The following is a 14,972-nucleotide window of genomic DNA, read 5'->3' on the forward strand; positions in this document are numbered from 1 at the left end:
TGGACAGACAGATTGACTGACTGTGGTCTGATAGATAATTAGACAAGATAAAATAAGATAAGTTTAAGATAACAGGACATGTACTATATATCTTTTTAAATACTGCATTTTCTACACTTTAAGTCACACCAGAGTATTAGTCACTTTAAGCAAAAACAGCCTTGTTGAACAGAAAAAAAACATATATAATTCGCTTCAGTGTATAGGTCGCATTTCTAATTATATTAATTATATTATTATGTCTAAATTAGCCTATGTAGACTAGACATAACAACAAACAGAAGTGAATTAAATGTATTCATCCATGTCAAGTAATGTTAAACTCCATCAACATCAGGGAGGGGAGGATGAAACAGCATCTCCTCCTCCTCTCTCAGGTTGTCTGAATGTTGACAGTCACTCCAAACTTTGTTTCAGCTGCAGACTTTATTACCTGCACTTTGAAGTCTGCATTATAGCATTGTCTTTAGGAGTTAAGAGTTTAGCGTGAACATAAGGGTTTTTACTTTATCGACAGTACATTATTATCTTCAATTGAGTCAAGAGTGCCATCAAACGCTAGTGACTACTCAACAAAATCACTGTAAATATACACATTTAAGGCACTTCACTATACAAGTCTCACTGCAAGCCGGAGGAGTAAAAAAAGTGTGACTTATGGTTCAGAAAATACGGTAGTTGTGACTGAGTTATGCAAGTATTGCTTATATATTAACGAAGCATTCAAGCACTTAACTGTGTTAGTAAAGATACATGACAGACCAATATTGACAAACTCTCTCTAATTAATGTTTCTAATCCCAACTATCTGACTAAAATAGTTCTACTGCTGTGAGGGTTTGGTGAAGAAAATATTTTTCACAACAGAATGGATTATCGTGTTTATTCCATGGCATCTTTCCAGGAATCCCAATAAGTTAACTCTGCCAAATAAGTAGAGTGAATGTGCCAATGTGGAGATGATTTATCACAAGACAAAGTATGTACCCTGCAGGTACACGCTACGCCCAGCACTGAGGAATTAGAGCCTATGGGTGGATTCTAGGCTGTGTTTATGAAATGCTATATGAGCAGCAAGAGTTTCAAAAGTTTTTCCAAATCAGCTGCATAGCAGCAGCACAGTAGAGCAAAAGAACGGGACTTTAAATTAAGGTCTTTTTCAAAGGATGTGCTGGTTAAATGTTGTGATGAATAGAGCACATGGCTGGGCAGTGCACAGCTAACAACTGGCTTCCTGAACTGTCTGTGCATTTAACCAATTTTTTTTTTCCATTTGTATTTTGGAGTAATACGGTTTTTAGATATAAACAGTTTACTTTCAGCAGTGATTAATAATTTAAACCAATGATGATAATACCACATGAGACCCATGCAAATATCTGAGTTCAGTTTAAAGAGTATACCTGCTGCGCTAAGACTGTGCAATGATTCACATGATTTGAAAACTGCCCTTTAGTTGCCATTTCTGACTTTCACTTCTGTTCCTCTCTGCTTCTCTGCATTCATCCTGTACCCTGTGCGTTCTTCACTAAATTCATCTCTCTCTTCCACTCTTATATTTTTTACATATATCCTCACTCAGCTTTCAGTCATATTTGCATTAGGCCACTTGCATTTATCCCTCCTTGATTCATCAGATCCCCTTCTTTCCTTCTTCTTTTCTTTTTTCTAGCTACAATTAAATAGTTATGTATTTAAACTGCTTCACCACAAATATGTACATTGTGGTGAAGTATAATTTCATGCAGATGCTAAAGTCTTCTCATGGTATTGCAATGTTACAATTAATTCAATTCTGATTCAAAAAAATTGCTGTCACCCAATCAGAGCTCAGTGTGGCTCACTCACTTCTGTTTAGTGACACTGAGCTGGCAGTTGGCCACAGAGACTATTAGTTTAGTTTATTAGACTATTAATTGCTTCCTTACCTTGTCAAAGGGTTGTGAGTTCTTAAAAAAAAAACATAAGGTTAATCATGCTTCAGTTGCTACAAGCAGATAATATTTGTATTGCAAAAGCAAGGAACATTTAAAGCCAAAAAATTTTAGCCATTATCATGTCATAATCTTAACTGCATATTTATTCCTCTAACCATGATGACAAATGTCCTCCAACTTGGACAAAGTACTTATTTTAACTCAAACCATTAACTTTCCCTAAACCTAAGCAAGCCTTGACTTCTCTGAAAGCTTAAGTGCAAGTTTATTATTGTAACCATGACAACAAACGCCTGGTACAGCACCACTAGGATACTGTGGTACCTCTGCACCATAAGGGCGCTCTTTGAAGAGGAGTTCTTAAAGGTCATATCAGACAATAAGGACAAACAACTTATATGGTTGTTTAGGCCATGTTGCATTTAAATGAGGACAAGAACAGGCTGACATCTTCTGCGCACATATAACTGGATTCAACATTACTGCAGGGTATTTTCTTTTCTCAAAGACTCCTACTGATGAAACTAAAATTACTAGAAATCTTAAGCATAAGCAATGGAAGTCAGTATATTTGGAGAGTCTGTAAGGAACAGTACAGTAACCACACTGTTTTGAAGGATAAAATGCTTACAACAGACAGGACACTAATTATAGATTAAAAACCATTTAAGAAACTAATAAATGTCACAAGAAGTTTTCATAGTTCCTAATCATGGACACAATATGCAATAAAATATTGCCTTTTCAGAGGAAAATGTGCAGATAATTTCTCCATTTAACTGAAATGGAAAACACTGACCACTACTGGCATTTTATCTTTACATTAACACATTTTTGGGACATGTCTGTCTCTCTCTCTCACTCACACACAAACACACACACGGAAGACAATACACAACCCTCTGCTCTTTTTTACACAGCTTTTGTGTTCTCTTCCTATTCCTTTTTTCTCATTTTGTTCCTCCTGTGCTTCGTTCTTTCCTCTCCTATTTCCTGTCACTCTCCCTCTTTCCTCTGCTTTGTCTTTAGCTTTTCATACACCCTCTGTCTCTGCCATTTCTCCCTCTATATATGTTCCACAGCACATTAATATGAGCTCTTCCATCAGGCAGACAGCACTGTGACTCGAAAGACACAGAGAAATATATTACAAACCTTAGTGGGCCCACCGTCACCCCCACTCCTCTTTCTCTCTCTCTGTGTCATGTTCACTCACTCTTTCATCTGCAACATCCCTACCCCCAACAACTCTCTCTCTCTCTCTCTCTCTCTCTACCTCTCTCTTGAGTCCCTACCCCCACCACACAGCTCACTCTCTACATCCCCAGCCTCTGCCTTCTATATCTCCCTCCCTCCCTCTTAAACAAATACACTCACTGACAGCGCAGTGCATTGAAAAATTATTCTATGTGCTGAGCATTTCTGCAGTTTAATTCTTAGTTTCCACCAGTTCAGCCAATTAACATATCAAATTATTACAATAGTAAATAAACTATAATCTAGCTAATGAAGAGTTTAATATGATGGTACTCTACTCCTGTCCAGTCAGCATATACTTAGGATGTCAGATGTCATATTTAGCTGCAGCAAGTCATTACTGTGGCCCAATTTCAACTACATACTCCCTGTATACACAGTATACTGTTTTGCAAATACTGTACAAGAAATCAAAATTTGTGCGCAGTCACACATAAATCAAACCACATCTTTAAACTAACTATTGGTTTTCCCATATTTTTTTGTTTTATACAATTGTGCTGGAGCTTTTAACAGCTGTATCTGTTCTCTTTGTACACTATGGAACATTGGCTTTTAGACCTTTCTTTATACTGTAATGATGTCTGAAGGAGGTACAGCATATTGACATACAGTAGTTAACACGTAAGAAAACCATAAATAAATATCATTAAAAAAAAAGAGGACACTAAAAACACATTACATACCCAAACCTGCCTAAAACCAGTACATAGCTGGAACTTCAGTAAAATTGCAAAAGCAGCCTGTCAGATTATCTGTGAGGAAACCAGTAGTAAATGTTAGCAAGCAGGGAGGGTTACAACAATCAACCTATGAAAAATCCTACAACCTAAATGGTCAGTTGTGTTCCCAACCCTCTTATACAATGTCATCTGATTTCTTCCTTTGAGCCTGTCGTAATTACAACAGTTGCTAGATACAGTCTCACCTAACAATAAAACACTAATGGCTTATAATAAACTGCTTGCACGGATTATATATAATGTAGTTTTGTATGGGAGGAAGATTTAAAATAATCCAATAAATCATTAAATTGTACAGCAACCACTCAGTAATGACAGTGCATTCTGATATTTCTCAGTACATGACAGATTTAAAGATTTAAAAGCAGTCAGTGAGAAGAGAACACAGAGTGATGTGAAAAAGTTCAGTAAGTCATAACAGTTTCAAAACAGTGGAAGAGGAATATTATGAATTGTGGTAATGACAGTTCATGGGTCTGTTTATGACGGTCCCCCACATATATTATAACCCTTAGGCCAATGGCATTTATTCAGTTTCGGTCCTGCAATGCAAAAATGGCCTCATGATAAAAACCGAAACATGAGTTTTTACAGAGGTTTTAACATGGATTTCACTAAATATTATTTTAGGGTCCCTCTATGCTCAAATCCCTGCTACTGTCTCATTATTTTCATTTATATGCTTTAGCAACACAAATATACAGTTCTGTTCATACATTTGTGTTCAGACATTTAAACACCCCTGGCACAATTTGAGAAATATTGGCCATATTTTGGAAAATATAATTGAACATGCAGAACATGTTTCTGCCTTTTTAAAATCATAATGGCAACTACTAAAAATGCTATTTCACCACATTCCTTATAAAGAAAAGTCTTCTGCATTATAACTGAAATCTTTTAAACATGACCAGTAATTCTTAAATTGTGCCAGGAGTATGTAAATGTCTGAGCACAACTGTATATGCGTTTCATGTTAACAAACAAATCCAATTAAAAACCTGAGAGACACAGAGCTATTTGCAGCATGACTGCTGCTTGCCACTATATAATAGTAAAACTACTGACATGGATCTTACTGTAACTATTTATTTAAAAGTATACATTTAAAAAGTTTATTTTAATATTGCTTTTACCAGAAAATGGTAGATTTTAAAAAAGAGGTGAAACAACAGTGTAAAGGTGTTTTATTTTAATGTGCTAAGACTGAAGAGAGGTTAATAATCTGTCATTAACTATACTAGCTGCACTCATTAGCTGCACCTAATTAAGTAATTAAGCAATTCATCACTGTCAAATGAGCAGTCACATCTCTGTGTGTTAAAGTACCCAGATATTTAACAATCAAACATAATTTTGCATAGATAGATAGATAAATAGATAGATAAAAGACAGCAGCTTTCCAGACACCAATCAAGTATCACAAAAAGAAAGGAGAGGTACTGCTGTGAATTCAAAATAAAATTTAAGCATAACAATATAAGCTTGTAGAAGAAAATTAGTTCCCTTCCAAACTGTAAGACCCCTATTTGAAGCCAGCTCATAATGTATAGCATATTTAAACTTTACCTTTGAAATGTCATTGGTGAAGTTTTTTATTAAAAGTGTCATTAAATCCCTGACAAAAACAGGATAAAGTCCGGCATGTGTATTATCTGCTGAGTATATATGATCAAAAGAAATTAGTAACTGGTATTGAGGGAATGTAGATAACCTTCAATAGCTGCGTTAATTAAGTCGAACCTAATAAAGAAATTAATTACCCCTTAATTGGACATTTGCATTCATCATAGTAAGATGGATACACACTGGGGGCTGTTAACGTAACACAAAATTGACTTCAGGCTCCTCACAGATGGAAACAGAAGAAACATGTACTTCTTTCCTTACCTTGTTAGTCCCAAAGGCCGGGTCGGGGTAGGAGAGCTGCCCCAATCTGGTGTGGTCGGAAGCGGCCAGAGGCTGGGGAGGAGGCGGGTAAACTGTTACATCCATGGCTGAAAATACATCCACTTCTATCTGTCCACTCTCCCGATTTTCTCTCCTATGTTCTCTGAGGTATGTTAGAAAACACTCAAATACCCTCGGGCTACTTTATTTTTACAAAGTTGTAAGGTCTTTAGCCGCTAAGGGACAACTCGAAGAATGAAACAAGAAGACTAAACCAAGCTTTTTAGAGTCAGTGGAGTTGGAAGTGGATGCTCTCCTCTCGACACCGGCTTTCATGCTCCCGTGGCCGCGTCCGCGAGTACCAAACTTCGCGGCGAACGCACTTTTTTGCACTTGGCGTGAAATACAACCGTTAAAAGACGAAAGTGCCCTTTTAAAGCGTCGGTTTTCCCTCCGTCTGCAGTTTTCGCGATGTAGTAGCGACGCGTGGCTCGGACAGGGGACGTTGTGGACCCTGTCTGTCCCTGAACCGGGACCGTGCTCAATGTTCCTGTGGTGTTGCCGCGCGTGTGCTCGGTGCTGCGTTAGCTCGCGGACCAGTCATACAAAGAGCTCCGTCATTACGTCATTGACCGTTAGTCACAACGAACCCGGACATACGGGTTCTCACCAAAATAAAAGCGCAAAAAGGATTAAAACAAACCTACTGAGAAACAACAAACCACTCAGCTTATTTAAACATTGACGGAAGAATGTGACTTAACCACAGTCACAAAACTTAGCAGCGTTTTGCTTAAAAAAGTACTTTTGCAGAACCTTTTTAAGTGAGTTATTTTATTCTGAGGGAAGTCGACACTACGTTATCTATTTGTTTCTAGTTTGACAAGCATCTGGAGGACATGAATGGCAGAATATGCTCCATCTAGAGGGGAGTTTGAGAGCTTAAGGTCGGAAGCAGGTGGAGTCTACTTAAACCTTTTTTTGTTTGAATTATTGGCTCTGGCACAAGCGAAATGTTTAACTGTTTCTTTGTATTTTTCTTCACATATATTTGCTTTTTGTCCTAATATTGGGAGCATGTTTACTTCTACTATGTTTCAGTTATGTTTCTATTGCTTTTGAATGTGAGCAAGTTGTCCATTTTCTCACAGAACTGATTTAATGTAAGAACTCAACAGTAGTCAAACAGTAGTTTTTGTTCATTGTGTCTACTGTGCATGGTGCTTATACTAAACCCAGACCTAATCTCTGTCTCCTGTATGAGCTGACCTTGATTGGGTCATGACATTGGAGACATGATCAGTAGTTTGCCAGCCCCTTCATTCATACACTACTAACTAGTAGTGTATGATCAAAGGCAGCTTATACACTTTGGTCACCACATTTTGTGTGTAGAACGATGTGCAGCATCTTCAGTAAAGGATTATCATACACAACAGTGTGTGGACACCTGCATTGGACATTCCCGTTCAGGACTTCATCAGGGAGTTTAGACCATCAGCGTTGTCTGCAGCTTTCCAAAACTGACATTCCAAGTGGTCGCCTGTGTGAAAATGACGCTGAATAAGTGAGGGTTTGATCTTCTCTAACTCTTTGTGTCAATTTTCATGTGTAAACAAGTGCAACACTATGAATGCCTTCCTGAGTCTGAAAATGTGTTCTACTAGACAGCTATCGCTTCTCTTCTGCTCATGTAAATCTAATAAATGATTCTACAGATTTTAATTCAGTTATAGAAAAAGAATAAATACTCCAGTTGCACAATTCATTAGTCACTTGAAAGGATTTTATGACAGACTGTGTGTGTTTGACAGTAAAGGGGCATTTCAGTACAAACCGAAGCAGAATGAATGTTGTTTTCTGCCTGTCCAGTAGATCTTTACAGACAAAACATATTTTCTTGATCTGTAAATAAATGCACATACACGTATGAACATAAACAAAGAGATATTCTTCCACCCACCCAGACATACACACAGCTTGCTGATTCTGATTCCTGCAGTACACTTAAACAGATGGTCACACATCCAGCCAGTATCTCTAGACACATATATCTTCATACTCCATATGGTAACACATCTATATGTATAAAACTATGTATATGGTACAAACACACCCTGACAAATTTAGGAACTATAACCATACATACACTAGTACATAAAATGTACATCCACATCGCAGTTTATACACACAAAATAAAATGTGTTTGCATCTTTTCATGCATTCTCAAATACCTTCTCACGCACACACCCACATATACTTATTGAACATACATACAGTGAGCGATTTGCCCATCCCCCACATACACACATTTATGCACCCCTCCCCTCTGAAAAGGGCATAATTCACTTCCACATTCTCCTCCCCCACACACAGTTCCTCTCTATAAAACTCTATACTCACACATACACTATACTCACTTGAAGCACATTCACATATGCACTAAACCAGTCAAACAGACTTACACACATACTTGTTTGCACTTATACACTCTCTACCTCATACAGTTATGAAATTTCCATGAGCTTTCCAAGATATCTGATAAGCTGAAATTAGTAATGTACCGTAGCATTTGGATGATGTTCGTCTCCTCATGTTGGGGGATTACATTATAGATTCATAGCACAGCAATCTACTTCTAGGTAAAAAACAGCCACCCCTTTACATATTATAGCTTTCCAGTAAGAAAGAGATGATGCAACTACTGGATAGAAAAATCTTAAATACGATACTGTGAAATATTTCTAATATTTACCTTTTGTGATAAAAAAAAATCAACATTTACGAAATTTAATAACATTTAATTGGAGTATATATTAATTTGTGACAATTGTTTTTTCTTTCAGCCATTCCTGGACATGACTGTGGTATGAATGATATGGTGCTCTTAGACAGCTACACATATGTGTTTCAGCATGGATCCTTTGTGTGGTACTGTTAAATTATTTTCTTTCTTAAATTTTCTATTGTTCCAGTTGTGTTTACTGAATGTTATGTAATGTAAATGTGTAATGTATTGTGTGCGCTAATTTAATTTCTACTGCCACCAGCACGGTCAACAGTGTTATGGTATGGGAAACGTCCCGTTCAAAGATTTGATTGAAGTGAAAGTCATGTTTGGAAAAACTATGGTACACTGCTAAACTATATTAGATGTAGTATAATTTTGTTCTTTTGGTTGCTTTTAATCTTTTACCATCTAGTTTTCACTAAATATATGAAACTTTCACAGTTTTTGGGGTTTGAATAAAGATTGGCTGCATGAAGTTGTAATGACAATGAAGTTATGTTGGTTTCTTCTTCATTTCACTATTTAAAACATTCTCCAGTAATTTCCAAATGTCAAAACACCAGTGACCTAATGTAATGACTGAACCTCAATCCAGCAGTTTCATTCCTCCATTTATTCTCTATACCACTTAGTCAAATTCAGGGTTGTGGTGGGATAGCACAGACATGGGGAGAACATGCAAGCTCCACACAGAAAGGCTCTGGGTTTGAACAAGATTCGAACCTGGACTGTCTTGCACTGAGGCGACAGTTCTGCCCAGTGGTTTAGAAAGTGAACATTTTTTACAGTTACATGTGATCAGTGTTCAGACCAAAACAGACCTTTCTCCATACTTTGCTCAGCAAGGATCAACATCACTCAACCAAGTACTGTCTAACTAGACACAGATTTGATGAAACATACTGTACTTCAGTAACTGAGATGACTGCATATTATGTGTATGTAATACAGTTTCCTTGAGCTAGGAGGCGGTTGGGCTGAAGTGATGATGATTGGTGGTAGGAGATGCAGGACAGTTTAGTGGGAATTGGGGAAAGAAAGGAAAAATCAAAAATTTCAAATTTTTTTTTGTTTATGAAAATAAATGAAAGATAAAAGCGTGATCAGCATCATCAATAAATTTACTGATTCTCCTGCTAACAAGCTAACGCAAAGGAAGAATACATTCAAAGCATATTTCATCAGCTCAACTAACTAACATATGAAGCATATTGACCCGTCCTACATGATACCAGTGTAGAAAACATGATAATGTTTGAGTCGGATGCCTCATCTATATGCTATCTTTACTTTTCTAAGTGGGTTTCTGTGGTACTTTTTCACATTGTGTTTTACAGCAACTATTCCACTCTTTATGCAACATTTATCTTACTTTTTCATTTTCAATATTTCCTCTCTTTTTTTTTTCTTAGCACAAACTGAGCCTGTACATAAAACCTGGTAGATAACAGTGTCCTGTCTACTGGGACACATGAATAGACATGGTGTTATCATGCAGTTGTCATGGAGATAACTGCGTTGTAATAGACCCTGGACCAGAGTTGTAATAAACCAGAATTATTGTTTAAGGAATACTGAGAACGTGAACAAGTAATTTATATTTACACACGTCAGATCCAATTCCAATAAAAATCATGTATTTCTTTTTTTTAATATCTGCACCATAATCTACAGTCGCAGGTCAACAATTCAGTTTGGGGGAAAAAGGAAAGGAAAAGGCATAGAAAAACAGCTCCATTCCTCTTCAAAGCAAGAAGAAAAAAGAGTCATAAAATCTAAGCAAACACAGATTTATTATTAACTTTTATGACCCTTTATCAAGCCAGCATATTCATTCTCTCTCTCTCTCTCTCTCTCTCTCTCTCTCTCTCTCATTTCTGCTATTTTATTTAATACACACACACACAAACATAGGCTACTTCAAGGTTTGTGAGGACAATCATTGATATAATGCATTTGCTAGCCCCCAACCCTAACTAAGGCTGCCTCCAACCTGAACCTTAAAATGAATTCTCAACCCTTTCCCAGATGTCCTCAATCCCATAGTAAACTGGTCCTCAAGTATACACACACCACACACACACAAACACATTCTTGAGTCTATCACTTAATGTGACATTACATTGACTCACATTAATTTCCTATAGCCTAACCCCAACTCTCACTGTAACCTTAAACTAAACCATAACCTTAAAATTCAGCAATTTACCTTCTGTGATCAACATAGAAGGAAAGTCTCTGCAATGATAGCAGGCAGCTGGGCACCTGTTTTTGATCCCCACAAGTATAGAAAAATAAGGCCATACACATAAACACACAGCTTCTCTGATCGGGCAGTCTCATATTCAGTGAATGTCAAGTCCACTGAATTCATTTGCACATTTTTAGCTCCGGGTTGATGCATCATTCAGTCCTATTTTTCCCTGCTGTCACTGTTTTATACCCAATCTCATCATTATTTTATACTGGTCTATTTATTATGCTACTGTACAGCACACACAGGCACATGTACACACACATACACAATGTGATAGATGTACTGCAGGAAAATTTAGTCCACGTTTGAACCAATAGGTTACTACTCAACATTTTAAAAAATGAAGTTATAAGCTATTTATGTTGCTTTCATTGGGTGGACAAACATCCTGTGTTCTTTCATTAGTTTTACAGTGCCAATATTATATCTTAGTAATACATTAGTTCTAATTCAAGGTATGAAATATGAATTTGAAGCATCATTTACTGTATACTTATAATAATGTATGTACTGCATAATCTGTTATTTTCCACTGACATTGCAATAACCACAATCCAGATGTAATCTGGATGATTTCCAACAACTCAGTCAGGATCTTGTAAGATCAATGGTAATGTACTAAAGCCACTGTTGTAACAATTCAAGACCCTCTCCCTGCACTACACAGTAATTCTACATACTTGGGCAGTATGACAAAGTCTGGATATATTCTAGAGACTTGTACAGAGCATTCATTTTCAGAGAGAATAGTAATTACTCTGGATTATAATAACTTTGACTTTTCGTCTTGTACCTTACTAGGTCAAAATTGTTTTTGTATTTGTATTTTAAAATCATGTTTGTGCAACGATTGGTGTATGGCAACTCCTGGCAGTTTGTTTTTGAGGCTTGTAAGTTAAAAATCACCCAGATCAAAACCCAAGGAAACATCCATACATTCATAGCTAATTTTTAAGAGGACCATTGATGCCTCCAAACTGGACCTGGCGCATGCTGTATTTATTTCATGCTGTAAATATTTTGCTGTGTAACAATGTTTACCCACTGGTGTAAGCACTTCTTTTAGTCACCAACTTCAGCTTTGTTTATTACAGACTAACTTATTTATTTTTATTTTTATTTATTCTGCCTACATAATAATACATAATATTTCACTGTTCTAATTCCATTCCTTTGTTTATTGATAGGCCAAAATAAATCTACATTAGTGGCTCTGCTTCTAATTATACAACTGTGTTTACCAGGATTTAAATGTGATGTCTTCATAAGTCAAACACAAAATGGCATTCCTTAAATATCTGTGCTTTGTAACACGTCCCTGAGTTTTCACTGTAAATCATATCATACACAGGCTGTCATTTTCTATTTTCATCTTAACCCAAATAGCTGACAGGGAGGATTGCATGACAGGGAATGAGTTGCAGTTTGTGCCATAGCATTCTGAAATGATCTGAATGGAAAATGACAAGACTGCAGTTCTGAACTGTGCTCCTCTTTACTGTCCTGTAAAGCTCAGTGATTAGCCTGTGATTCCTCCATACATATATGACATTAGTTAATAATTGTTTATATAATATTTGCGAAATGAAATGTAGACAACAGTGTTACGTAACATGAACACATATGATAACTGGTACCAGTCGCATACATCTTTAAATGGGAATATTGATATCACTGAGCTCCCCTGCCATATATATATATATAAATCATATATATATATATATATATATATATATACCATATATATATACCATATATATATATATATATATATACCATATATATATATATATATATATATACCATATATATATATATATGGAGGAATCACAGCCATCAGGAATCACAGGCTATAGATAACATGCCTCTGCACAACATGGAAGCTCCTGTCGGGCATCATAGCGGCTGAGCGACTGAATAGCTCAGTGGTTAAGGCCACTGACTTCGGTGTGGGTAGACCGTCGGGGGTTCGAATCCCTTTGTGGCCCTTAGGCAAGGCCCTTAGGCAAGGCTACTCAGTACAAATGCCTGGGTCAACAAGGTCGGCGTCAGGTGCTAGGGGACCAGGGCAACCTGATGAGAAATGGGCTACTGGAACAAGACACTCGTTGACGAGGGCTGAGGGCAACTGTTGGAATGCTACTACATGAGTAACCCCAGCGATAGGGGCTACATGAAGAGGATGTGGGACCTATGGAAACTCCGAAACCCACCATCCACACTAGGGCCAAAGCATCTAGTAGCTCAGTGTTCCAACATCCGCAAACGGCAGCTGCTATCACAACTAGAGATTGAACAAATACAACACAAATGCTACGGCAAGGGGGAGCCAGGACACCAGGTCAGGGGGGAGCAAAACCACCCCCACCCGAGATTGGGTACCAAGCCCCAATGACAAGCCCCGATATGCTCAACACAAGAGCAGCTGACCTGAGAGTGAAGATCGTAGATAGACACCTGGAACCTCCGCAGCCGGTTACCAAGACTAAGTGAAGTACTCCCTGAAAGTCTACTAGAAGATGTGAATGCAGCATTACGAACAATCCCCACTGTGACCATCACCGAGACCAACAAGCTGATATACACCACGGCAACAGTGATCCTTGAGATGCTTGGCCACAAAATACATACCCTGCCTGGAGAAGGAGGTTAGAGGCAAAAATAAGGGCAACACGGAGAGAAGTTAGCCAACTGTCAGAACTGCAGAGAAAGGGGATGAAGTTGGCTAAGAAATACAGCAGGCTGTCCATACCAGAGGCCCTGGAGACTACCAAACAACGACTCACAGCCCTGGCCACTTGAAGTGGTACACCAGAGAAATAGAAGCACGGAGAATAAGAATACAGGATGTTCTCCACCGAACCATCCAAGGTCTACTCTCAGTGGGAGGGCAGTAACACGAGGGCCGACCCACCAAGGCTGGAGACTGAACGATACTGGAAAAACATATGGGAGAGGGAGGCATCACATAACACCAATGCCCAGTGGCTGGCAGACCTGAGAGCAGACCACAGCAACCTCCCTGAACAGGAACCAGTAACCATCGCAACGGCAGATATCCGAGAAAGGGTCTCAAACATGAAGAGCTGGACAGCACCGGGGCCTGACGTGATCCACACCTACTGGCTAAAGAAGCTAACTGCCCTCCATGAGCGCCTGGCAGCTCAAATGAACCAGCTACTAATGGATGGGACCCACCCAGAGTGGCTAACTGAAGGCAGGACAGTCCTGATCCTGAAGGACCCCCAAAAGGGAGCAGTCCCATCCAACTACCGTCCGATAACCTGCCTCTGCACAACATGGAAGCTCCTGTCGGGCATCATAGCGGCTAAGATGAGTAGGCACATGGCTCAATACATGAGCGGGGCCCAGAAAGGAATGGGTAAGGACACTAGGGGAGCAAAACACCAACTACTGGTGGATAAAGCGGTCGCTCGAGACTGTAAGACCAGGCAGACCAACCTGTGCACCGCCTGGATTGACTACAAGAAAGCCTACGACTCAATGCCTCACACATGGATCCTGGAATGCCTGGAACTGTACAACATCAATAGGACCCTAAGAACCTTCATAAGGAACTCGATGGGACTGTGGAAAACAACCCTAGTAGCCAACCTCAAGCCGATAGCACAAGTCTCCATCAAGTGCGGCATCTACCAAGGAGATGCTCTGTCCCCGCTGCTGTTCTGCATAGGCCTGAACCCCCTCAGCCAGATCATCACTAAGACTGGCTTCGGATATCGACTGCGAAATGGGGCAACCATCAGCCACCTCCTGTACATGGATGACATCAAGCTGTATGCCAGGACTGAGCGAGACATCGACTCACTGATCCACACCACCAGGATATACAGCAACGACACTGGAATGTCATTCGGACTGGACAAGTGTGGTCGAATGATAACAAAGAGAGGGAAGGTTGTCAGGACTGAAGGAGTTGAACTCCCAGAAGGCAGCATAGCGGATGTTGAGGGCAGCTACAAGTACCTTGGAATCCCACAGGCAAATGGGAACCAGGAAGAAGCCGCAAGGAAAGCAGCCACAGCCAAATACCTACAGAGAGTAAGGCAAGTCCTAAGAAGTCAGCTAAATGGGAA

The 14,972-nt window shown here is 38.9% G+C and overlaps 1 protein-coding gene across 1 annotated transcript in view; it reads right to left on the minus strand.

Moving 5' to 3' along the window:
- Positions 1 to 6,405, minus strand: part of tox (thymocyte selection-associated high mobility group box) — a 45,829-nt gene extending 39,424 nt beyond the window's left edge. The window contains exon 1 of the mRNA XM_026312582.1: positions 5,828 to 6,405. Within this exon, the coding sequence (XP_026168367.1) occupies positions 5,828 to 5,932 (105 nt within the window). The 5' untranslated portion in view covers positions 5,933 to 6,405. The remainder of the gene's footprint in view (positions 1 to 5,827) is intronic.
- Positions 6,406 to 14,972: the final 8,567 nt, after the last annotated feature.

This window comes from Mastacembelus armatus, chromosome 17 (assembly GCF_900324485.2).
Source record: "Mastacembelus armatus chromosome 17, fMasArm1.2, whole genome shotgun sequence".
Taxonomy (NCBI): Eukaryota; Metazoa; Chordata; class Actinopteri; order Synbranchiformes; family Mastacembelidae; genus Mastacembelus; species Mastacembelus armatus.